Genomic DNA, 26,264 nt, shown 5'->3' with positions numbered 1-26,264 from the left:
TTTGACCAAACTTTTAAAAAGTACTTCTAAGTATATTTTTCTCAAAAATACTTCTAAGTATATTTTTCTCAAAAATACTTCTCAAAAAATACTTATGGGAAAAAACTATTTTTTTTATGTTTCTCCTCAGAAGCACTTTTTTCTCTTAAAAGCTTGGTCAAACACTTAACTTCGGGAAAAAAATTATTTTTTTTTGAAAAAAAAAATATTTTTCAGCTTGGAGAAGGCTTATGACCCTTCACTTTTTTGATTTTACTAACTTAACATAGGGAATTTGTAATACCTTGAGTTATAATCACGAGACAACTATGTACATATACCCATTTTTTGCCGGAGATTTGGTTCATTATATTGAAGACTAGATATATGATGTAAAATTTAAAACGTGTTTAAATTAATAAAAATTATTTTACATAATACTCTTGACCTAGACAATACTCTTATAATTTTGAAGAATCATGAATGAATAACAGCTTACTCAATGAAGGATGTCACTATGAGCAATTATAACATTTTACTGGAATTGATCTACACTTATACCTTAAATTTAATAATTGTAAAAACAAAATCGTGTGATAGCATTACACCAAAGTAGGGTCGTGCATAATTTGATAAATATCGAATTACCGTATCAAAATCGAAAATTTTGGTATTCGATATGGTATTTGGTTTAAGTTTTTAAAAAAAACTGGTATTAGGTATGTTATTTGGTATTTTAAAATAAAATACCGAAATACCGATACCGTACCAAAATATATATTATATTACACAATACACATATTATTAGTTATAACATAAATATAAGAAATCTAAAATTTTACCTTCCTTTATTCTCTAAGTTCATCAATTAACTCTAATCAAGTAACAAGACATTTCTAATGATCAAATTTATTCTTTTATGTACAGTTTTCTCTCTCAGGGTTGGTTGCTGGTTTTGGACAAAACTTTTGTCAACAAATATTTTTAGTTTTGTACTTTCGAATACTTTAATTAAGAATATTACCGTCTATGACTCTATGCACTAGTTAGTATTCAAACTGAATAAACCGAAGTTACCGAACCGAATAAACCGAAACCGAAAGGAGAAAAATTGAACCATACCGACTTTAATTAGGTACGGTATTGGTATAGCATTTTAAGAAACCGAATATCGAAAATACCAAATCGAAATGTCTAAATATCGTACCGTACCGTATCGACTGACCTTTCACCAAAATGAAGAAATGGTATTATAATTGTCACTGTATCACGTAAATACAAATCTAATATAAGAAATATATGTCTTTCCAAAAGTTGGTCAACTAAATATAGTGCAGAGTTTATGTTTATCCTATCATCATATAACTCGTGTATAAGCCTAATATAGTAACTTGGAAAATAAACAACAACTTGCTATAACTTAAATTACACATATGTATAACCTTAAACTCTATAGTTATCGGCCACATTCACGGCCTAAATGGACAAGGTTAAGCTGGTTCAATGGAGTACCCACACGAAAAGTATCTGATCTCTAACTGCTCAAGTTCGGTTGGCCTTGTGTTCCAGGATGAAGGGTCATTAATTTTGCTTGCTTTTACAGCATCCACAATGCTAAGAGTTTCGTAGGTAAGTCCTGCAGCTAATCAAAAATGATATACTTGAGAAGATGCTGATCTATCAGAAAATATATATTTACTTACACCTAGTGTAAATATACAATTTAACATTTAGTGTGACAAATAAGGTGAGAATGTATATCATTTAACCATGAGGAAATTATAATGTCAATTTGTGTATCCGTTGATTTGGTGTAAACAGCTAGTGCGGATACATTTTTCCTAATCTACCTCTAAGAGTTTGTTTGGTTGGGAAACACAACAAGTTATCCAATGATTAGTTATCCCGGGATGAGTTATCCTACCCTCGCATAAGAATAAAAAAATACTATAATCCCGGGGATAAACTCATTTCAAATTTAATCCTTGGATTAATTATCCTTTATCCCTCGTACCAAACGAGCCCTAAGTTATTGAAACAGGCTTAGTACACCCTGAAGTATAGTGTAAGAGGAAAGTTGTCCATTTTCAGGTAATTTTGGAGCAAATTGTTGAGGTAAAACCAGAAGTAATCAGATGTAGCAAAATGTATCAAGTTTGGAACCTTTTGAAGGCAGGTCAAGATCCTTGAACGTAATCCTTGGATGACTATGTTTGTGCAACATGTTTTCTTCTGCAGAATAATCATCCTCTTCTCGTTGTGAAGAAAATCTTTGACGCTTGATTCCAGCTTGTTTCGTACTTCTATTATCCTGCATTTGGTGCACTGCTCTTCCACACATCAACACAAGAATAATGGCAAACAAAAGAGAGACGGAATTATTCAGGGAAAAGATATCTTCTCAGGGTAGCAGAACAGACCAGGATCAATTTGTTTTTGGTGGGCATCTAAATGCAGAAGAACAAGTGCGGCATCAACTTCAGCCAAATAATTGGCTCTGACTATATATACCTGCACAATGTGGACATCAATGAACAAGAAACTTCGAAAACATACTGGAGTAGTAAATTGTTTTACACTGTCAATGTATAAAAGTTAAACTCAAAAACATATTAGAGAACAAAGGGTAGCCCGATGCACTAAACTCCCGCTATGCGCGAGGTCCGAGGAAGGGCGGACCACAAGGGTCTATTGTGCGCAGCCTTACCTTGCATTTCTGCAAGAGGCTGTTTCCACGGCTCGAACCCATGACCTCCTTGTCACATGACAACAACTTTACCAGCAACTTTATTAGAGAACAATCTACAGAAAAGTTATGTTTTAGCTCCAATTCAATAACTCTAATTCATCATTTACATAATTCTCAGTTGAAAGAAATATGTAGATCTCTCAATTCACTGAGCTCTATTCATTCACAAACCATCCAACCAAATGAATAGCAGCATGCACCATATTGCTAGAGAATTACAGAAGGAAGATTCTTAATTTGTTCTGACCTTCAATCTGCAGAATCTGAACAACTGAAAAACTAAAACATCTCCCTCCACTAAGTTATGTGCTAGTGAGAAACCCCGCCATCCGCCGCTAAGTCCATTCCTCTCAGCAAGATATTTTGTTTTGTACTCTTCTTGGCTTTCATCTACCAAAGTTACAGTTGTATCATGGCGTGGCAAATGTAACTGGCAGAAAAACCTTGGAAGAGACTGCGACAAGAAAAAATGAAGCAAATCAATCACTTAGCATATTCAAATAACAAAACACTAATTATACTATCAGGTTACTTAAGGCTAATTGCAGGTAATTTTTATAGCATAGTGTAAAATTTCTTTATAGTGTCGGTATATATGAGTTATACTCTAAATTCAAATTTATGAAATTCTTGAATTTGAGTATAGATTGGTGCTTACTAGCCAGAAACCTGCAGTAACATTTGATCTGATCATTGGCTTCATAAAGCTTGGATATTTAGTGCTCAATCTTGATTGAACCTCCTCTGCTCGATATTTGGCAGATGATGCCAAATCAAATCGACCATAAAGATTTTGCATCATTGCCATTTTCTTTTTACAGCTAAAACATCATATAAGCAGCTCAGTAAATTTAAAATCAAAGTTCAGGTTGAGGAGAGAAAGTATAAGAGGTTGAATAACGAACCTTCGACGTTTCTTGGACTTCTTACAAAAAACCTGAAAAGGAATTTACAGCGCTAAGATGTAGAAAGAGGAATACATGAAAACTGAAAGGATCACATGCATACACTTTCGGTGTTTCCATTTTAAAAATATTTCTCCCTGCCAAAGTATTCTTCGCTCTGGTCCAACCTTTAGCCTTCACGGCGTTTTTCCCTTTGAAGGGGAGCCTTGGCATAACAGGTAAAGTTGCTACCTTGTGACCAACAGGTCACGGATTCGAGCCATGGAAACAGCCTCTTATAAAAATGTAGGGTAAAACTGTGTACAATTAGACCCTTGTAAGGTTGTCCTTTTCCTTTTTTTAACTTAACACCCAAAAAGTTTCTCAAGTTGAATTTCTAAACTCGGCTATTATGATCCCTAACATTCCTCTTGGATTACGATCAAACTTTAGAGTGACCCCTTTCAAGTTCAACCATCAACAATCTGCAGGCTATTATACTTACACCTTTATGAACATAGTATCCTTGCTAAGGTTTGCCAAATCATCATATTAAGAAAAGTACCGGCTCTGGTACCACTTTCCATGGTCTAGGCCTAAAAGGTATTGTCCGCTCTGACTCAAACATTAGGTTCTTACAGTTTTGTCACACGCACCCGATCTTTATGGTCCCTAACTTTCCCCTCCTATTCAGATATTGAGATTTTCGTAACGTAAGCGTCATGGGAAACCTCTTCGATTCAACGTAACTGTCAATCCATAGGCTATTACAATCCCCAAGGCAACCAAAAAAAACGATAAAGAAAAAGTAGAAAATACAGAATTAAATTTGCTCACTTGCTTATGCGTTCCTTGGAGTCCCAATGACATGTCCTTCATTACTTGAGGCTTTTGCGTGACATGAGAAGGTCCTGTCTTCTTGATCTGACCATAAACAAATATGAATGTTAAATATAAATACAAATGAAAATTAGACGTTTGTTCTCATTAAAATTAAGATCAAATATTCAGATTTGGGAGCTTTCATTTGAAAGGCTTGACAAGAGATATATTCTCTCCACAAATGAGAAAGAACTTTAAAGGTGTAAATTGAAATTGGTTGAGGTCAAAGAACAATCTTACACCGACATTCACCTCATCAAATTGCATTCACACAATTCCTTTTTTGGGCAACTTTCTTTTTCCTTTTTTCTTGTAGCTGACAGATTCAAACGAGGCAGTTGACGAAGAGATGGATCCGAACATGAATCTTACTGCTTCATTTCTTTTTGTATCTTTATTTTTAATTTGTAATTTAATTTGAATTCTTCATTGACATTTGTTATTTGCATGGATATTATGGAAAGAAATTGAATGATATCAACCGACTTTATAAATATATATGAATCCAATTATCTTTTTTTCTAAAAAACCATTTTGTTCATAATATTAAAATGCGATATACAAAGATTTGAAATAATAAAAGAAATGTGTCATAAGCTAAAATTTCAAAGAAGTATATGCATCTATCCCTAAAACTTATTGTGACATTTTCTTTATAAGTGAGCGAATTATTTTACGTTAATTGATGAACTATATTCTTATAACGAGGATTGAAAGAGAGCTTATTAATTAGTACGTAGAATTATTGCTTTATTACTGCAATAATAAACTTTCGCAAAAGACCATTATATTATAACAGTAAAACTATAGGGATTGTTAAACAAATAGGGATTATTCTTCAAAACTATATCCAAATTAAACAAAAATGATACACTTCTCAACGAATGAGAATTACAATATCAGAGTTCAACAAAAAGATTGAAACTACTAGCGAACTAACTAATTGCTTCACGCATCACTAGATTTTTCTTTCTAATGAAATATCAAACCAAATGCAACGCGAGGTACACGTACAAAATCAAGTAAATATAACCTTTGTTTGATTATTATATTTAAACCGAGCCTGGAAACAAACACACACACGTTTTGTTCTCTTCCTCATATTTTGATGGTTTTAGTTAGTTTGCTAGATTAACATCTTCCTTTACTCTCGTGAACTCCCTGCTGGTTTACTTTTCTTTTTACTAATACAAGGAAGCAAATATTAGCTTTTTAAATATCAATTTCCAACAGCAACATTCTCAAGGTTCATAGCAAGCAGCTAGCAAGTAGTACGGTTTCGGATTAATAGTTTGCCCTCGCCGAAACCTTTTCGAGGGAATCAATTAAACACTTGATCTGCTTGAACAAGGAGAACTGGAGATGAGAGAATCAGTATGTGGCAGAAACATATACTTCTGATAACCAATACTTATTAAAAGGAATACCCTTGCAAAAGTTTCTATCGTTGTCAATACCTGTAACACTATTCTGCAGTCTAAACTAAACTACAATTCTCAGCTAAACCATCAGCTTGGTAAATCCTCCACCGCACTTCAAAATCCTTTATGTTGTCAGTGCATAGAGCTTAAACTGCTTTGTAGGCATATCGATACAAGGCAAAATCTGATCCTTCTTGAGCCTCCTTGATGCCTGATACTGTGAAGGATAAGAATTTTACACCAAATATGGGATTTCATCCTCTGTAACCATCACATCTTGACTCTGTGGTTACACATTTGCCTGCAACTCTGTCACTAGCAAAATTTTGAACTCCTAACTATACGAATATGGCTTCAAATTTTGCACATGGGTGGCTTTGAATGTAATTCTTAAACTCGGTATCCCCGTTGAATCTGAAGGAAAACAATGCTTGTCTCTGTGTCAAGCCAACGGGATATACTTTGTAAAGTTTGAGTTCATCACCACCGCGTAGTACTTGTGGTCTTTCCTCCTTCCAAACAGGAACATGTTTAACAGACTTGAACCTCGAGAGGATAGCAGATTCAAACGCCTTTAAAGACAAATTACTCGACCTGCACAGATACAGAAATTAGGGTGATTCAAAGTTTATATCAGAAAGATGAGGAAAACTATGACGAGAAAACATTAAACAAAAGAGAGGATGCTTTGCAATCTAACAGGAGGAGAATTCCAGGACAGAATTCAAAAGATATAATGGTGGTGCAGGAAGTCCACATAAAAAAATGGAAGAATTTTCGAAAATTCAAATGAAAAGGGTTCAATTTCCTTTTCCTTTAGTTTCCTTACTCCGAGAAATTCAGAGGCAACTACCCACTACAACTTTCAGGATCTTCCTGCTTCAGCCTACGAATCAATCAGAAATGATTATACACAGATTGATAGTGTCTCTATGGTGTTATCCAACCACAAATCTCTTTTCCTCTTTTCATGTTGAAACACTTTTCAACCCCTTAGACTATCGACTCTTGCCAAGATATCATGTATTTCACATGCATTCATTGCAAATGAGAGCTCCACTTTCAGCTTTACTTGTTGGAATCTGTAGGATAAAAAAGAAAAATTATTTGACCTCACAGTTGAACAGATGGTGGAGACTGGAAGGCCCAGCAGAAGGTGCAAACTCTCGGGTTCTACTTTTAGCTCTTCAACATGAAAATAATCACGCAGCTTGGTAAGAGGGAAAGAGAGATAAAAGTAGATGATAACTTTTCAAGTGTCTTGGACAAGAATACAACAGACGTGGACAGAGAAAGAGTCTACCCCATCCCCAATGAATTAAAGGAAAAGCACAGAAGATTTCACGATATAGAAATCAAAAATATTATTTCCTCATTTAAAAATCTAAAATATTATTCTCTGTCTGGTAGAATTCTGGAGAACATATCTCAAAAATTGTCATCCACTTGGTGATTGAGTGCAAAACAACAGCAAACGAAGCTGAAAGGAATACAAATAATCTATATCTATATTATTATAAAATCACGAATAATTTATGCTAAATGTTAAACGACTAAAATATCCTCAAAATATTTTTTATAACCTTAAATATTTATAGAATTTAAGGATATAATTGTAAATCACCTGAGGCTGGATTTCTTTTCCTTTTAAACTACACATAGCCTACAAAGTTGATCCTACGTCTCCATCGTTTTTATTGTATAGTTAGACTTATTTTCTTATTAATTTGGAAATTGTATTCTTCCACAAATATGTTTAACTGTTTTCCTTTTTGTAGTTTACAAATAGTTAATATGCTTACGGTATTCCATAAAATATAGACAGAGAGGACCCAAACTTCATATTCCATAAAATATGCTTATGGTATTTCATAATATGGTACGTATAGTAGCCTTTTTCTTTTTGGACAACAATATGATTCATTTTGTTATTCTTCTCCGGTTTGTATGGGATTCAGATTTATTACATGAATCCACGTAAAAAAAAAAAAAAAGAATAAGTCAGTTATTCTTATAAAAGATGTCATTGTTCCACATTATCCGTTATAAATTTTTTAGGGAGTATTGGCCATAAATTATGGTATTGCTGTAGACAGAAGCAAAGCTATCTGAAGGTATTGTTAGTTCACTTTATTGTTTTTTCTTTTTGCAATTGAGTAATGCTTTGATTTAGGGTCATCTATATGAATTCGAGCGAAATAACATGGTTTAGAAATTCTATGAAAAGTAAAAATAAAACAATGACATCTTAACTTTTATTGCAATTGTCTTATGACGTACTTTTTTATTTTTGTCATAATTTTTAGTTTTGGATATCAAAGTCTTATATATTGACGTAGTATGTAAGTTTAAATTCTATATATTAAGAGATAAATGATTTGTGCAATTTCAAATATTATGTTAGTGTAATAATATTGATTCTCAGCATTTAAAAGATTTCTCTCATATTTTTCATGTCAATCGTTTTACATTTGCTTTCATATACTCTTTTACTATTAAGGGTTTTGTCCGACTGAATTTCTATTCATCTATTGTTAGAACATATATTATCTTAATATAGGAACGTATGTATTAAGTCATTTTTTATAATATCTAATAAATTATCTTCCTTGTCAATACATTATTTGCTATATTGAGCATTCTGATACTTATAACTACTATATAGATTATTCAATCAAATAAGATATTATTTTGCAGTTGTTGTGTACTGAGCATTCTGTTAGCTTGTAGATAATAAATATATTAATCATCAATATTAGATAATATTTTGTAGCTTTTTCTTATCTATTGCAGGTATTTTGCGAAGGGTAATGGATATTGTGTCCCTATAAATAACTTAAACCTTAAGATGTTTAATGGGTAATTAAGGTATTGGATATTCGAACATGATCAATAATAAAATATAAGAACGGCAAAGGAGCGGGTTTCGTTGGCATTTAATATTTATTGACGAAGAGGTAAGCTTCTTTTGTACATTTATTCTGATATAATTTATTACTTATTTGTATTATTTTTAATTTCTTAAATTATGGTTATATTAATTTATAGGGGGGGACAAGGGGGGAACAAAGATCCATGCAATACTTTTCAATAATAATGTTGAAGATGGGAAAGATTCATTTCAACAAAACAAAAGGTATTGAATTCTAAATGGTTCTTTACCTATTAATCTGTGCACAAGGAGTTAGAAATATCTTTTGGAAATTATAGTACAGTTAGGGAATGCACCAGCCACTTTTCAACCACAAAATTTTCAAATAATTTTCTAACTTTAAAGAGACAAAAAATTCACTACTTCATTAGAATATTATTTAGTAATTTCTTTCTTGATATCTTTTGATAATACATGGATACTTTCAGTTTAATGTATGTAAAGTATTTCACTTCCTTTAATAGTTAATCTTACGTGTGTTTTCTCTTAATACTTTTTACAGACGTGATTTGCATAACATAACTATATTAATAATTTTGCAGGTTCGGATAATGATGTCCAATCAGTTTGAATTCACGTATTATATATATATATATATCAGTTTGAATTCACGTAATATATATAATTGTTGTATTATTTATATTTCTCTTAATAATTAAATTTGGTATTTCTTCGTATAAATAATTGACTAAACCAACAGGTGTCATTGTTAACGTGCAACGTACGTTCATAGAAACTAGTAATATAAAAGCAGTTGAACTGATAGGAAATAGTAGATAGATATCTGCCTCGAACATATTCAGAAAATATGCTTTGATATTCTTTTTAACGAGTCAGAGAAAATTTGCTTAGACATTCATGGTCAGAATTCAGTAACTGGAGAATGAAAATACCTTAAGAAAATGGAATCCATCTCAAACCTCCCTCTTTCACGTACATATACATGATAGACAGTTTCAGCCCCTCTAGTACATTTGCAGGGACGCTTCATAAATTTTGGACTCTGCTCTTCTCTTTCCCGGATCCTACTTGCCAAGAAGATGCACAAACGACAAGATGAATGAACTGCTGCCATATCAACCAGGGCTTTGAAGGCATCAGATGGGCCCTCAAACTTCCATCTGAACAATTAAAGTAAATCATTTGTTAGATGTCCAGTAAATTTAAGAAATATTAAGTAAAATCTTGAAAGGGAAGAAGTTGCTTGTAATTACAGAAAAACAGAGAGATCCATTGTGTTCTCGTTCAATTCAGTTATCCACCTAACATCAAAAGGCAATATCTATATATAAATTGGTCAAAACTGGAAATACAGTAGTGAAAACATTTTAGTGAAATGGGTCTGTAATATTTTCTTCGTAATACTATTTTCAAAAGGTACCAAATGGCTTAAAAAAGAGAGAGATTTGGACAGTGTGTAATTGCAAAAAACAGGAAATCGAACAATTAAGAAGAGTACCATCCCATTATCAAGTAAACAACTGGAGTAACAAAAACAAAAAAACAAAAAAAAAACACAAACAAACAACAACAACAATTCTTATTGACGCATACCTTAATGACTCATTGTATGCAATAGGGTTTTGAGCAAGGTACTTCATGGTATTGGCGATTGATTCAGCATCTTTTATCTCTTTAATGTGTAAAACTGAATTAGGAGAAGGAGCAAAGTCTTGGATGTTTGGAGCACCAACCACCACAGGGATTGATCCTACAAGTTTTATAGACTTACTTTTATCAGCAAGTTGAAACCTTAAATCTCAATTCTGAACTAATAAAATTGTCAAAATCTTAAACATGGGATAGACCTCGAAAAAGAGAATTTAGTCTTAGAGCATAAAGAAAATGCTCAACTAAGACATACCCCTAAAATCATCTCAACAAAATTCCAAAAATATTTGAGCCATCTCAGTGTAGAGCACATTGTGCATTCTACAGAAATGCAAGTCTAGATCCAAACCATTGTTGAATGTATCAAGAATTTATCAGAACTCAGAAGTTTGTCCTTCCTGAAACTTCTATAAATAATTGTACGCTTTAGATACTACAATTCCAAGGTCTGCTAGTAAACGCAGAAGATCTAACCAAAACCACATCAAATACAACTAGGAACAAATGTATCTATCATGTTAAGGGAGGGACTGAGCTAAAATAATAGATGCTCTCAACTCTGAAAATCCAAGTCTACAAACCCAATAAGAAAAAACAAATGTAATTACCAGCTACCAGAGACTGAAAGAATTTTTCAGTTACATAGTCCTCCTCATTAGAATTCTCAAAAGCCAAGCTAAACTTGTACCGCTTCAGTGCTTCCACTTTGTCAACTGCCATCAGATTGAGAACAGAGACCAGAAGTTAGATTTCATTGGAAATTTTTTATTGACAAATAACGCAATTCAGTTGGATATTAGTGCAACCCTAAACCAAATGCATGTATAAAATACACGGCATCCAGAAAGATGATTTGTCCACAACATTTTTTCTCGCTATACGTCTCTTTCCAACAAATCTCAGCCTAACTTCCTCAGAATGAAATCGAACTATTTAAATGAATGTTGTATTCCAACTTTATTCTTATCAGGTGGCAAAATTGAAACTCAAATTTTAAACAAGAAAAAGAGCAAAATAATCCATTGACAAGCAATCATTGGACTAGCATAAATTCAAATCACTAAAAAAACGACGACATGCGTGCTCACGTTAGCCAGGAGAGAAAAAAAAGGTTTGCACTGGTAGTAAAATCCTGTCTTCTGGAGGAAGGTGTGATACCCGAGGAAGAGTCAATCAAACCCATAATACTACTCTATGGACAAGAATTAGCTCCCTAGTGACACTGCTTAAAATTGCACCATCCGTATTCTATCCTCTAATCCTTCAGTAAGTTTGGATAATTGAAATATACTAACCTCTTCCATCCCTGTTATGATGACAACTGCCATAAGAATCAATTCTGATATTTGCCCTTTCAAGGGCTTCTAAAGCTTGCAAGCGGAAATTGCGAGCACCACAATTAGAAATGAAAGCGGCTGCTAAGACATTCTCTGTTTTAGGTTGTACTGGAGCCATGATATCATACTCAGCCCAAGAGAAGTATCCAACAGGAACATCTGAAGAGAAGCTTGTTGTCATTACAACATCATATCCCCTTCTGGTATGTGAGTGAAAAAAATAAAATTGGTTAGCAAGCTTATGCAAAGTTTAAATCTCAACCACGCCATGGTCCTTAAGAACTTTGGCTTCATAAATTAATCGTGTGACTCAATGTAACGAAGAGCACTAACCAACTAACCAAGATAATTTTAAACTCTATCATGGCAACTGGCATAGCTTTAAATATCTATGTCTATATGCTAAGCTAATTTTTTAAGCAAGGTGATGCCAAAATCTCAACTACAATGAAATTCAAAGATTTTTGTGATAGAAAAATTAGCTTTGTGTTTCAACCTTTTTTTTTTATTTTATGATAACCGAAATCGGAAACAGCCTCTCTGCCCTTCCAGGGTAGGGGTAAGGCTGCGTACATTCTACCCTCGCCAGACCCCACTTATGGGAAATTACTAGGTATGTTGTTGTTGTTGTTGTTGTTGTTGTTGTTGACCGAAATCCCTAAGGGCTAGTGACGCACGGTTCGAAACTCAATGGATAATACGCCCAGCTCTCTATCCTTCTCCACGTAAATACCAGGATTTTGTCTGCTACAGGGTTCGAACTTGTGACATGCACCTAATCCACACATCAAAAACAGTGCTCTCACTCAACTTCGTCTTTCAACTTCTGTTAGACGCAGTTGGCATAGCTTTAAGTATCTGGTGGCGCTCAACTAATTCTGTAAGTTTTAAAATTTTCATTTTATTGAATAGGCATGGTTGGACATCATATTACAGATGGCTCAGTAAAATATCATGAAATTTGGCCAATGGTTTATTGATATTGAAAAGTCAATCCAATAACTCAAACATTAAACTAGATTAGATGTGCTCATTGACCATTAGTTGGTGATAACCCTGTGCAAACACTGAACATGGGTTCTGATCATGTCCTTAATACGTCATGAAAATCCTTGCTAGAGTTCTAAACACCTCTTAGCTCATTTAGCATACCCAAAGACCCCCAAGAGTAGACAATATATTTATCATCTTATACCCTTTATAAAGTAAACAAAAGGAGAAGAACTTCTATATAAGTAAAATAGGAAGAATTTGACTTATACCATGTCAAAACTAAGTTCTAGTTTGACTTGTGCGGTTAAATAACCAAAGCTAGTACATTCACATTATGACATATCAAAAACGTACTTTAGCATCTTTAGCTCTAAATTAGCTTCAATAAGTATGGTTGGTGATCCACTCCATCCCAAAAACTCCCCAATTGAAAAGCAGAGTTCCTATTTTTTTGCCCTAACGGAATGAAGAAAAAGAGAAAGGAACCCAGCCAGATTAAAACAACAAAAAGCAGTGTCAGCGATGATTCAGTCAAGGTGAATCTTAACTATTTTCTACAGGAAATATATTTAGTGCCTAAAGGGAAAGAATTCATGTCATCAGTTTTTAAATATCTTGTCTATGGCAAAAGTTTGGTCAAGGACCTATAGCTGCCAATATACTTATAATGCAAAAGTTCTTAACTAAAACTAATAGCAATACAACAACAACAACAACAACAACAACAAACCCAGTAGGTCTGGAGAGGGTAAGACCGTAAGATGTACGCAGCCTTACCCCCACCCCTGGAAGGGAAAACTAATAGCAATACATAACTTAAATAAGAATGTGATAAAAATGAAAGAGAATGACAACAAATATTAAAAAGAAAATTGCCAATAAAGGCAGGGAATGAAATAAGACTTCTTTCACAATGTGCTTACCCACCGTCGTGCCAAAGTAATGTTGTTCTCTGCATAGTATTGAGCTGACTCCATTGACCGTAGCACACTAGCTGTACCAGCTTGTTGTGGTAGCCGAAATGCTGCATCAGGCTTCTTATCGGAATCTGTTCCAAACTTACATCCTACGGAACAGGTTTTCAATTCCTATATAGTGATTGAATCATTGAATAGACATCAGAATTTCGTATAGGGCAGGACATTCATAAAGCCAGAGATAAGTAATGCCTAACAGTTAAACATTCAAACTCACAAGCGAATAGCATGAGAGACCAAGAACAATAAGAAGTGGTATTCGCATTATGATAAATTGATTTCTGATCATTCCATTAGCATGTTATTTTTATGAAATAAGTAAAGGAATACTGAACGACTATATGCTTCAAAAGGCAATCAATATGAAAATTCACAATGCTTCTCTGCTCTTTCCCCTTTTTAAATAAAAGTATTAGAAACTCTAGTCCTTATGAAAAGCTCCAAGCAAACGAAGCTAAAAAACTAAAATCCATCAACTAAGCAAACCTCTCTTGCTATGACCCAGCTACAATAATAGTCAAAAGTCTGAAATCAACCATGCACCTTACGCATACTGAGATGCCAATACATTTTTTTGCAACAACAACAACAACTACTACTACTACCACGCCTCTATCCCAAACTAGCTGGAGTCGGCTGTATGAATCCTCAATATCATAATTGCTCTATTCGGGTCCATAATATTTCAATACCCTGTATTTAAGGATTATCTAACACTAGGAATTACGATAAAATCCACAAAAATAAATAAACACATTAAAAGAGATTTAGGCATGCCACAAACAACGGACGAAAAAAGAAAAAGAAAAGAAAAAGAAAAAGAAATACGACTATGGCTCAATCCCGAACTAATAAGTCCAATTATATCAATATTCAATATTCAGTCATAAATAGAAGTGGTTATAACCTGTCCAGGCCCATGAACAAAAATTGGTTCATTATCAAAATCCCTCGAATAAGCCACAGAATCTTCCCTTTCCAACCACTCCTCGCAACTCCCGGGTACGAAGCCCTGATCAAACTCACCACTCAAAATACCCAACTGGACCTCCTCAACGTCGCCGTGGTCAACAGCCAGTTTAGAGGTGGACCAAGAGGCTGTGGTGAACTGATAAAACGAGTCGGCCCAAGAGTTGGCTTTTTCAGCCACGTCGAGTCGAACCAGAAAAGAAATCTCTGCTATAACCACTAGGGCAAAGAACAGAGGCAACCAATTGCGCCATTGTTTATTGGGTGCGTTTGAATTTGACGAAGATCTCATTGAGGAAACCTTTGAATTGGAATAGCTATTGGCTTTAATTTGCTAAATTTTGATAAGGAAGTAAAGAAATTAGAGAGAAAAATAGAGAAGTGGATTCCTAACATTATTATTACGGGAAAGGGGTTTTAGCGAATACAGGTCAACTAAAGACTTGTATAAATTGTTACCTTTTCCAATGTAGTTTCTATATTTTAAATTTATTTCCATCAGAGTTAATTATTTTTCCTTTAGGGAAAACGAAAAATGTTCCTTGTGAGTTGCGACATCTTCTATGTTCTTTTTTAATGATAGTGGTTTAATTTCAGGTTCCTAATAATTTCGTTCATGTTGAGATTATTTTTACCCATTTGAACAAAATGATGCTCAAAAGCTTAAAAATAGCACTTAATATTGCACAAGTAGAGTCTAGAAGTAGCAAAGTAATTCCATTTTTAGCGATCCACCTAACTAGTCCAAGTTTAATCCTTGGATTGAACCTGAAGTGACAGCATTAAACTATTGGGTCAAAAGCAAAATTATGAAAAATTCAAGGAAGGTATCCAATTGATATAGGATTAGTCAGATGTGGGAATTTCAAGTGAAATCTCCACGAGTTCCTAATATACAACCTGTCAAACTATTTAAGTTCTCTATTCCTTTTGTATATCAAGTCAGAAATCATGCTGAATTGATTACTCCTACTAGTTTGTTCCATCTCCATTTTGTAACAAAGCAACTCATTCTGCAAACAAAGACCAAAGCGAGCAAACAGCGTCGAATAAAAGAAGAAAAGAGTTTCGAATACACTGTACAAATAATCGAAAGAGTTCCTTTTGATTACGTATACATGAATCTGTATGGGGTTCAAGATCACAACGCAAGGGGAAAAAAGAATGAAAACAAACGAATTAGATACCAGAACTCCTAACTCATTATCGGTTCTCCGGCTAAAGTTCATACAGACAATTACTCTATATATAGACAGATCACAGAGATCTCAGAATTAACAAAATTAATGATTTCCTAGCTTTTTCCCTTCTCTTTCTTGCAAAATACTTGTGCTTGTATAGATAATTATCTACTACTACTATCATTTACATTTGTAGTGCAATACTGCAAACCTCTGCAAATGTACGCCACACTTTTTCCTACTCTATATTACTAACCAAATTTGATACGCCAACACTACTAACTTTCATGTAACAAATCTAATCTTATCCAACATCACCTTCTCAAATTCGCTAAAGTTATCTTTTAGAGAAGCCACCAGCAAATACCAACTGCTTGTCTTTGTGACTCAGTGTTCTCCAGCTTTACCCACCCCTGCATTTCAATAACGGCTCATAGCACGTCTGAGGACACTCAAATCCATCAGTCTCCTGATGAACTTTCGGATTTTACTTGATCATTTCTCTGGAACATGGAATTAGCTCCTATGGTTGTTTTCTGATGAACTTCCAAGATTCAATTGGTTATTTCTCTGGGACATGGAACTAGCAACTCCTGGACTCCCAGATACCTTGTTGGAACGATCTGAAGTACACATCTAACAATTAGAAATGGGGTTCTCAGAACCATTAGATCATTTTTTCAATGTAATGGGAAGAAGTTGATGCACATTACTTGCTCTTGGTCTGTAGTGTCCACCAAAGCTATCTTCATCTTTTTGCAGCTCGAGTTTTCTTCAAAATCTTCATCCACAAAATTTTGACCAGAACCTTCTGTAAAAATTTTAACATATTCAAAAAAAAAGAAACACTAACAAATGTAGAATTAAAACAAGCTAGAATGTAACTACATATGTTTCCTTGGTTTTTTAGCATCCCAGGAATCCAAGCATGTAAACTAAAAGCTCCAACATTTTAGTCCTCATCAATGAACTACTGTCTGTAGCACTCAACGTCCATCCCCCCACCCCCCCCCCCACCCCCATCCCCACACACACACAAAAAAGGGAAGAAGAAGAAAGACCAAAAAAAAAAAAAAAAGGAGCTGCAAAGATCATATTAAAGGGAAAACAGGATAATAGTTTTGACTCAATTTTCCTGCTGTTGCATTTCAGCCTCAAGTATGTTTCCATACCTCTAGTCTAGCATTTCTCAACCACTTCAACTGATACGTACTTACAAAATAAAACAAAAGAAAGCCAAAAACAAATCCATGCTAAGGAAATAAATATTGGCTAACTGATAATTTCCACGTCAATTTCTCTAACATGCTTTCTGAATAGCAGTAAACTAGGTACGAGAAAAATAAAATTGGAAAACTGCAAATAACATATATATGCAAAACTGGATAATTAGCCAAAACTAAAACTGGAAATCAAAGACTAGAGCACTTGAATAGTGTAAGAGGAGACAACTCTCAGTTAACAGCCCTTCAAAAGTAATGATACCAATGTCTCCATTTTCCCAAGTCTCTATCCATACCAGTTAATAGAAAGGCACTGAATGCTTACTTAAGAGCTTGTTCATGCACCAATTCTAGAAAAATACCCATGATACGACACAAGAAAAACCGAGAGAGAGAGAGAGAGAGAGAGAGAGAGAGAGAGGGAGAGAGAGAGAGAATGTTACATCGCCTCATGAGTTACCTTGACTACTAGTCTGGGACGGGTTTTACCATTAGTATGGTACTCTAAGCGGATCTTTGAAACAGTTTCTCTGTTTCTAAGTTTTGAATGTACCCATCCCAAATTACTCACACCCATACTGGGATCCATGTAACATGGAGAAACAAGAGTGAAAGAGAGGAAATGGGGTTGCAACAGGAGCAAATAATTATCTCAGCTGGCACAAGAAAGGAGCAGGCACATCTTCAACCAGCAAGAAAATGTCAACGGCATAACAGGAAAAGGGTGGTTTGTGTTTTCTTTGCATGATTTTTACATAAAAATACCTTTTATCCTCACAACCCTATAACCACTTTTATTTCCACAAGGCTAGTATTATGCTCAATATCAGTTAGCGTCCCTATCACAGTTCTGCACCTATGCAAATTTAGCATATTAGGCCGGACCCAACTTTACGAGGACTCTAGGAGTAAAACATAACAGAAAATGATATACTGATTAACTAGATCCTTCAACACCTAAATTATGAAAAAAAATAAATCACAACTTATCAAAGTGCTTACCAGTAAGTCTACAAATTTTTTTCCTAAGTCCTGCAGATTCGGATAGGATTAAATGTGATCTTGTTCCGTCTCCACAAGATGAAGACCTCTTATCTTTTCTTCGTTTCCCCTTGCTATGTTGTTTACAACAAAATTGGATATCCAGAATGTGATGCTGTCCATCACTGTGTAGATTTTTTGGGCAATCATGAGAATCAGCTGCACTATCCACAATAGGTGGCTTCCTCTGAGTAATCATCTTCTTCCAACGGAAATCATGCAGAGCAGGAAACTGGAAGAGAGGAAAAATACTATCAAGCAAGATCCACCGAAAGGTTTTCTTTCTTTTTAAGAAGGGCATGGTGTTGTTTTCATTGTCATGTACAGAGAACGAGTGGAGCAAAAGGGGGACAATTTTGTGCAGATCCCTCCCAAACACTTCAAAGGTGAAACCAAAAAAGAAGGGCAACAATACAGTTTTTTATTTTTATTTTGGGTGAATGGGAAACAATACAGTTTATATTCTACCAGGATTCCAATATAAAGCATGAAACCTACTAACAAGTTTTCAATTTTTAAAGGAAGCAGAATATCTTCCTAAACGAGAAAGGATATCCTTTAAAGTATAGGAATTTAATAGTTAAGCGTCCCTTCCCCAACTAAAAGGAAATACAACAGACACTCCGATTAATGGCAATATCTGATGTTAACTTTTCGCACCTATTTCTTGAATTTTGGCATCTCAAATCAATAAAGCAAGAAACAAAAGTTTGTTCTTTTGAACTTTAGAAGACACTAAAAGCCAAAAAATGAATATCAAATCTTGGTATGTATTTTTCATGATCATAATTTCTTATGTTCTTTTGGTCAGACATGCTATTCATATAAATAACTAATGATCATAATTTCTTTTGGTTGGAAATGATCGCATTAAAACAATGTTTAACCTATTTCTCTCACAGCATAAATTTTCACTTATGAATTGTAGAAAGACATGTGTAAATGGGCTTAGACATGCACCAAAAAGGAAGGAAAATAATTCAGAATATGAGCCCTGTATTCTTGAATTCTTTTTTCTTCTTGATGTTGCATGATTTACAATTATTGTTAGAATATGAAGGTTGTGTTCCAACCCATGTGGTGTTCTAGGTATGAACGCTTCGATCCCCATTCAAATCTTCCTTCCTTCTCCATCGTTAAAATAGAAGTGGAAAGGAAAAAGAGACCGTTGCATTTCTTTATTAGTAAGCTCTTAAATCAATTTCACCTTGCTGTTATTCCTACTTGTTGCAATTACATGTTCTTTTTCAGTCGTTCTCTAGCCTCGAGTCTATCGGAAACAGCCTCTCTGCCCTTCTAGGGGTAGGAGTAGGGGTAAGGTTGCGTACATCTTACTCTCCAGACCCCACTTGTGGGAAACTACTGGGTTTGTTGTGGTTGTGGTGGTTAGATTGGTGTCAGTATGACAAGTGTTTGGTATGAGAAAATACTGCTTTCCCAAAATATACGGCTGCCTGTGACCCGGTCATTGTGAAAGTGAAGCCAAAAAACAGGTCGTGTTTTAGCTCTAAAAATAGAGAAATGAACTAAAATTAGGCTCCTGACCTGCTCCGAAGCTTTGTTGACATGTGCAGATAGCTTTTCAGACAAATCGCTGCAGCTCTCGTCACGCGATGCCATGGAGCTGTGTAACTGCTTTACAAATGATGCTTCAAGACAGTCTAGAAATGTATTGTGCTTCTCATTTGTCCATCCTGTGTTCTTGTCCTGAATTCAAAACGTGAAATATGCAAGTGTTATTATCCTAAATTTTGGCAGGTTAGTGGAAAAGAGATATGTCAATCTCAATTTTGAGCTTTCGTGTATTGGTCTGCGAGTTCCACGCAACTTAGGAATAAAATTGCTGCAGGAGGCTAAAGGATATTGAAGAATGTGTAGAATTAAACCTCCATGATCCATTAATCAGAAATCAGCTAAACAGAGAATGCCCACTAAGGAAAAATTAGAAAATATATCAAGAAATATGCATGCCATACAGCTTATACAGATGATCATTTCAAGGACCAACATGAAGGTATAAATAATGGATCCAACATTCTATTATATAATATGTAGAACGGAAGTAGAAAAAGCAGAACTTTGAGGTGCTACTTCAGATAACCGGACATGAAAGAACTGATCACATGCAGGAGCCCATATAAACGAACTACAAATGCAAATTTCAGTAGGAAGATCTGATGAATTTTATGTGCATTAAGGATGTCGTGGAGGCCAACAGTCTCCCACGTCTTATCTCAGGAAGAATCTAACGAATTTTGTGAAACCTCACTTAAGTAGCAATGCAAATCAGGAAATACTTCCAGTCGACATAATTGGACCTACATAAAGACAAACGTACCTTGCTCACCACAAGGCAAACTCCAAACCAGCCCTAGTAAAATTTAAAGCTCCACAATTGTTCATTCTTTAATTCACTAGCTGATCCCCCAAACCTACATCATAATATGAACACACCCCCCCTCCCCTTACATGCCACATGACCTGAAAGGATGAACCCAAAAACAAGAGTGTAACAATATCACTAATGAGATTTCCCTTATTTGATTGAATGGGTATATATTAACCTTTATTAGCACTCCAATATGATGCCCGAGGAGTTTACGCATAAAGTATTCAATTACGCACAGCGCATTTGCACATATACGTGAGTTTCATTTTAACACATGAATTACACACTCATGCACTGGGACAGTTAAATATGATTATCAAAAAGATTCGTGACACACCAAGTAGGTATGATGGCAAAAAGTCTACTTTTAAAAGAAAGCTATATAAATATCATGGTAAGGAACAAGAAGCATGACATTTTTATCAGGAAAAGGAAACGTTTTCTCTTCTTTTGTGGGTGGGGTAGGAAACAACATTCAGAATCTAGAAGAAGCTCTTAATAGGTATGTTCAATTCAATGAAAATCATTATCACCGAAAAACTTTTATAGAATTGAAATTGTCGAGCCCTATTGACTTCATGATTGTTCTGATGGATGTCAGCATAGAAGGAAAGGATTTTACTTCGATTTATGTCAAATTCTAGTTTATTAGATGAAACCATGCCTCAGTTAGAACCAATTCAGCAACTCTTAATCGTTCTAAAAAAAAAAGAACATGAAAACCAAAAAGGCATGTCAGTAAATAAAGGTTGAATGATTGCTTAGTTCCATTTATAACAAGAGGTCTCCAAGAAACCTAATCCTGAACAATATTTTTTTTTTCCTTCTTTTTTTCCTAAATAAGTAAGACACTTAGTTGCTGTTGATCAATCAAGTACCAAAAAGGATAAAATGACATACAAGTTCTAAACAACCAGAAATCATAAAATGGGAATTGATCAGAATAAATAACCAGTGACTAAAGTCCAGACCTAAAAGGATGACGATGATACAAAAAGCTGCTTAGTTTCACACGAACAGTACTTGTGTAGACAGTTTTATGAACCATGCTGAAGAAAAGTATTTTAGTTGTCTCCTTATTCTGGCATGCTAAAACCTGGTCTCGAGTTTCGGATTGGCTCCATCGATAGGAATTCACTGCTATGCTTGCACTCTTTCTTTGTTTCCTTTCTACACCAACTGAAGTTTCTTCACATGCAATTTCTTCCAATATGAATCTGATTATTTCTATACAAGAAGTTTCTTCCCGTAGATGATTTTTAAGAAAAATATGAGCTGTCCTAGAATGTATCATGAATAATTTACTAGCAGCATCTTTTGTAGATCCTACTTTTCTTCAAAACGAGTCATAAGTTTTACATCAAACCTTCTCAACTATAGCCGAGAAATGTGTTCTTAGAAACAAAAATTCCAAAATCTGAGAAATTTCAACGCCAATAAAATAGGACACAAATCCGAAATCTGTCTCCAAGAACTTTGATTTAATAATTATTGCATGTAATAATTTAATCCGCCACGTACAAGATTACAATAAGGATATCTCTATCAGGAAATCTGAAAGCATCTCATTTAAAATCTAATAAAGCTAGCTTTAAGAAATATGTTGAACTTCAATCATCCTATAGAAACACACTTAAACAGAAATACACTTAATTATAGATAGTCAATTCCAAGCTTGAACTGAACACTTCATAACTCAGTTGTTCCCCTACTTTGCAGTTACCCTTTTGCATGCTTGATGTCAAACTTTATCACATCAGCTGGAACCAACCAAGTAACTGCTAAGGAGTGCTCATTAGATCACTGTTGTGGATTCACTATATGCAAACAATGTGTAAATCTTGCAAGCACTATCAGATAAACAGTTAAATGAAAGCCTAGAGACGTAGGGGGTCTAAAATCTCTGAGAAGAAAGGTAGTCCCACAGGAGCACCTTTTAGAAGAAGAAATTTCGTTCTCCAAATTTATAGTATAATCATTTATAAAACAATACACACATGCAGTTTCAACAAAAAAATTCAATCAATTTTCAGATCATTGATATTAACTGCATGTGCAGGATTAATGCATAGGTAACCAAGAAGTGTGACAAAAGTTTTGAGCATTCAATAGCTACATTTTTGGTAAGGGATTTAAAGAAATCTGGGTTCTAAAAGTGACAATGTAGTAACCTCTTCTTTTTTAGGTGTCCGAGCCAACTTGCTTGTACCTCGACTATTCCACTGGGTAGTTTCTACCTACCATCAGGTACCAGAACTTACTAACTGCAATTCTTTTTACTAGTAACAGCTGATTAACCATTAGGTCCATTACTGAAAATGCATACAGAATCTGATATTCCCAAAAACAACTAGCACAAGACAGTTTCAGCCAGATACGCCAAGTTTACCCTAATGACATCACAAAAACTTTTAGGCAAGCCTTAATAGAGTAGTTGAATCTAAAGGTGGAAGTGTCCAATAAAGACCATGACAATAGAGTGTCAATTAATGCTCAAGAGGGTAAAATTCTTTTTTAAGTAAAACATGAAAATAGGTATTTTAGAATGACAAGCTAAATATTCATTATTGATCATCTAGACATCTACAACCTCTAATGTTTATCTTCAGGATGCTCATTTTATAGCAAATCCTGTAAAAAAAGCTTTAAGCAACATTCGCTTGTGCCTTCAATGAATGACAACCCTCCCTCTTTCTCAGCACGATAGAAGAGGTGGATCAGACCGGAGAAATATTAAGTCTCAGCAGAGAAAGAATTGCACAAACCGTAGTCTGCAGGATATACGAAACCCTTGCCACAAAAACTATTCATTTTTCCGTATCCACCCAAAATAAGCACCACTCCACTTTTTCCAACTCTAAAAACGCACTTAGCTCATGCTAGGTATTCCCTTAACCAGATAAAATAAAACAGAGTTAACAAGCATATCACGCATAAAATCCTCAAGCTGATCTAAATACGTTTTTTTTGGGTTAATTTCTTCCTCCAATCCTTCTCCAGCAACAAAATAATTGTAGCTACATAGACTTTCATCTGGCTATAAAGATCACATCGAAAAATTGAAACAAATAAATAGCAGTCAAATACTGACGTATATATTATAAGTTACGGTGCTTCAGGTAAACTATAAGCAGATTTTCAGCTGCATCACAAAATTTCTAAACAAATACATAAATATACACGGCGGCAGAATCGGAAAAAAGGAACTATTACCGTGGTAGTATTTCCACTCGGTAGCATAGTATCGTTGAAATTGGCAACAGTTAAAGATGATGCGCCAGAATTCAACCGGGTCAACTCATTAGTGCAACTTCCCGAAGAAGCTTTGTTTGACGGTGTCTCCGGCGCGTAGCTGTCTTCCATTTTAAAATCTCCGATAATGCAGATTTGAAAATAAAAAAATCTCTAGGTGAATAAGCGTGAATTTTGGGGTATAAGAGGGGGTAGGCTTTCGGGGGAGAGTGGGGGGCTAGGGTCTCAGAGGAGGCGGTTTTTATGAAGCGGAGGGGGTAGTGGTGATTGTTTCGGTGGGGGCCAAGCTCCACATGGCGACGCTTTTACACGTGTCGGACAATGGCGTTTTGCCATGTCAGCAGTGGGCGATAATTTCTTCAGCAAATGTCAACCAGATATTTTCTAAGAAGAGAACGAAAATAGTGTGTGGGTAAAGTAAGGTACTTTTGTAACCGTGGCATGTCGTAACCGGAAGGTGCTTATCACGCGCCACGTGACTGACAGCACAGGTCAAGTACCAGATAAGCGTAGGGTCCACTTGCACTTTTCCATTTACCACTTTATTTCTTTTTCAATTTGTGTTCTTTATTCACCTCCAGATTTTTACCTCTCCTTGTTACTAGTAAATTTCCACGTATATAATTAGGGGCGGATCCACCCTTTACCATGTGCCGCCCGCTAAGTTGATAAAAAAATTTATATACTTATGTTTGAAATTTTCTTAAATTAAGTTAAATATATGATCTTACCACCCGCAGCCATAAATTAGATAAATGTGTCATGGTTGGTAGATTATTTTGAAAGTTTTTCTCGTGTGTAAAATTCAAATTGGAAATTATCTTGAACCTTGTCTGACTTTTCCTTTTCGTGTGCTTTTTATTTCTTTTTGTCCCGGTCATTTTTCTTTTCTGCAACCTCCTAATTTTTTATTTATCGTTTCATTATTTTTTGTATTTTTATTTTCTTTATTCTATTATTTATATGTGATCTCTAGCAAGAACATTCAAAAAAGAGACTCCAAAATTATAAAATTCTATAAAATAAGCATTCCTCTTAATCTCAAATTTATGAGTTTTCTTTCTTTTATATCCGAAAAATTTTAGTCTTAATGGAAATTTTCGATTGAGATCAAATTTTTTTCTATCTTTTTTTATTATATCATAAAAATTGTGTTACAATTCTTGGCATAGGGAAGCCCATGACCGACCGAACCGAGGTTGGGGTAGACAGAGGAAGAGAAGATTTATTCTATGGTTATTAAGTATAATTTAAATCACTTTATTATTAAATTATGACGAAAATTTCGTAAGCATTGCTTAAAAAATATGAGATTTATGATTTTGATTTTTGAGAACTTGTAGTTTATTTAATTCTATACTTGTGGGGTATAATTTATCTATTGAAGATATTTTTAAAAAATTTCTTATTCTGATTGATGTAATTCCCTTATTGAAGATGTTATCTTACTTGTGTAAATTTATTTTTAATATACACACAAAAAAAATGTAATTTCCTGGTAAAAATGTTGATTTTACTTGTGTTGTTATAATAAAGATATGATTCCTTATTTAAAATGCTAATTACGTCTATTTTTTAATATCTGAGATGTAATTTTTGTATTTGCAAATTTAAAATACCTATTAAGTTGACCCGAATAAACTCAAGAAAACCGACCTCATACAATAACTGTCCTAGCTCTACCATATCTTTTGTTTCATTTCTTCTGGAACAATCACAAGCTATATCAAATAGGAATTGTCTTTATATGACTCGCAGTCGAAAGAGTTGGTTGGCAGTTCAAACCTCAGAGGGAGTTGAAGAGAGGCCTTTCAGTTCGTTCAAAGGCACTAGGGACGAGCCATTACAGACGGTCTGAAAAAAAATTCCTAACAAATTTTATATTAGTCATTACAAGGTATACATTAAAAGAAATTATGTCACCCGCCACCTTCAAATCCTAGATCTGCATCTGCATATATTTATAGTTTATTTATTATAATCATTACTCATTCTGGATATATATTTAAATTAAACTACTATAAGCCACATGATATTTATTAACTGAAATCAGCATCACTACATATCTGTGCTATATATTAAATAATAGATAACTCTAATATAAATTACTGGCCACTAGTATTTAAATAGTTTTAGGGGAATATAATTAAAACAATTGATAGTGAGTTGTGGAGTAACGAACAGTATAATATGATTATTTTACATATATTTTGTTATAGACAAAGTGATGAATGTTAGAGTAGGATAGGAGAGATAAATATCTAGTCAGATATTTTAGGTTGTTTTCGTTCAAATCTATTTGAACAAATTAAATTTAGTCACTTTCCTTATCTATTAATTAGCCGAAGCCGATCGCAATGGCAAAAAGGATTATGTTCTCTTACATCAATTTAGTACTTGATGTATTGCTATTGGAGTTGGTGTGGAAATAAAAAGGCAAATGG

General features: G+C 34.4%; 3 protein-coding genes across 11 annotated transcripts; all 3 read right to left on the bottom strand.

Annotated features, from left to right (window-relative positions):
* Positions 1 to 1,205: 1,205 nt before the first annotated feature.
* On the bottom strand, positions 1,206 to 5,033 carry LOC104106014 (B3 domain-containing protein At5g42700-like). Of its 8 annotated transcripts, none has more exons than XM_070184804.1 (8): positions 4,735 to 5,033; positions 4,450 to 4,536; positions 3,634 to 3,665; positions 3,387 to 3,549; positions 2,976 to 3,182; positions 2,400 to 2,490; positions 2,143 to 2,309; positions 1,206 to 1,615 (listed from the first exon to the last, which is right to left on the bottom strand). In XM_070184804.1, exons 1-8 carry the CDS (start codon positions 4,759 to 4,761, stop codon positions 1,577 to 1,579), a joined length of 813 nt encoding a protein of 270 aa, XP_070040905.1. In that variant the 5' UTR covers positions 4,762 to 5,033; the 3' UTR covers positions 1,206 to 1,576. The 8 variants fall into 8 exon arrangements, with proteins under 8 accessions (XP_070040905.1, XP_070040901.1, XP_070040887.1 ...); XM_070184800.1 differs by having other exon boundaries at positions 1,206 to 1,621; positions 4,735 to 5,031; XM_070184786.1 differs by having other exon boundaries at positions 2,143 to 2,304; positions 4,735 to 5,031.
* An 840-nt stretch (positions 5,034 to 5,873) lies between these two features.
* On the bottom strand, positions 5,874 to 15,164 carry LOC104106034 (putative fucosyltransferase-like protein). Of its 2 annotated transcripts, none has more exons than XM_070184764.1 (7): positions 14,673 to 15,162; positions 13,716 to 13,876; positions 11,754 to 11,995; positions 11,067 to 11,171; positions 10,402 to 10,558; positions 9,741 to 9,968; positions 5,874 to 6,509 (listed from the first exon to the last, which is right to left on the bottom strand). In XM_070184764.1, the coding sequence occupies exons 1-7, from the start codon at positions 15,024 to 15,026 to the stop codon at positions 6,254 to 6,256; spliced, it is 1,503 nt and encodes a 500-aa protein (XP_070040865.1). In that variant the 5' UTR covers positions 15,027 to 15,162; the 3' UTR covers positions 5,874 to 6,253. The 2 variants fall into 2 exon arrangements, with proteins under 2 accessions (XP_070040865.1, XP_070040870.1); XM_070184769.1 differs by lacking the exon at positions 5,874 to 6,509 and adding an exon at positions 6,873 to 6,997 and having other exon boundaries at positions 14,673 to 15,164.
* Positions 15,165 to 15,899: 735 nt separating this feature from the next.
* Positions 15,900 to 24,042, bottom strand: LOC104106033 (cold-regulated protein 28-like). Its single transcript, XM_009614495.4, has 5 exons — positions 23,782 to 24,042; positions 19,725 to 19,886; positions 18,141 to 18,411; positions 16,629 to 16,726; positions 15,900 to 16,538 (listed from the first exon to the last, which is right to left on the bottom strand). Exons 1-5 carry the CDS (start codon positions 23,929 to 23,931, stop codon positions 16,470 to 16,472), a joined length of 750 nt encoding a protein of 249 aa, XP_009612790.1. The 5' UTR covers positions 23,932 to 24,042; the 3' UTR covers positions 15,900 to 16,469.
* Between the last annotated feature and the right edge of the window lie 2,222 nt (positions 24,043 to 26,264).

Source organism: Nicotiana tomentosiformis, chromosome 1 (assembly GCF_000390325.3).
Source record: "Nicotiana tomentosiformis chromosome 1, ASM39032v3, whole genome shotgun sequence".
Classification (NCBI taxonomy): domain Eukaryota; kingdom Viridiplantae; phylum Streptophyta; class Magnoliopsida; order Solanales; family Solanaceae; genus Nicotiana; species Nicotiana tomentosiformis.
This window is presented reverse-complemented; position numbering and strand designations above follow the sequence as displayed.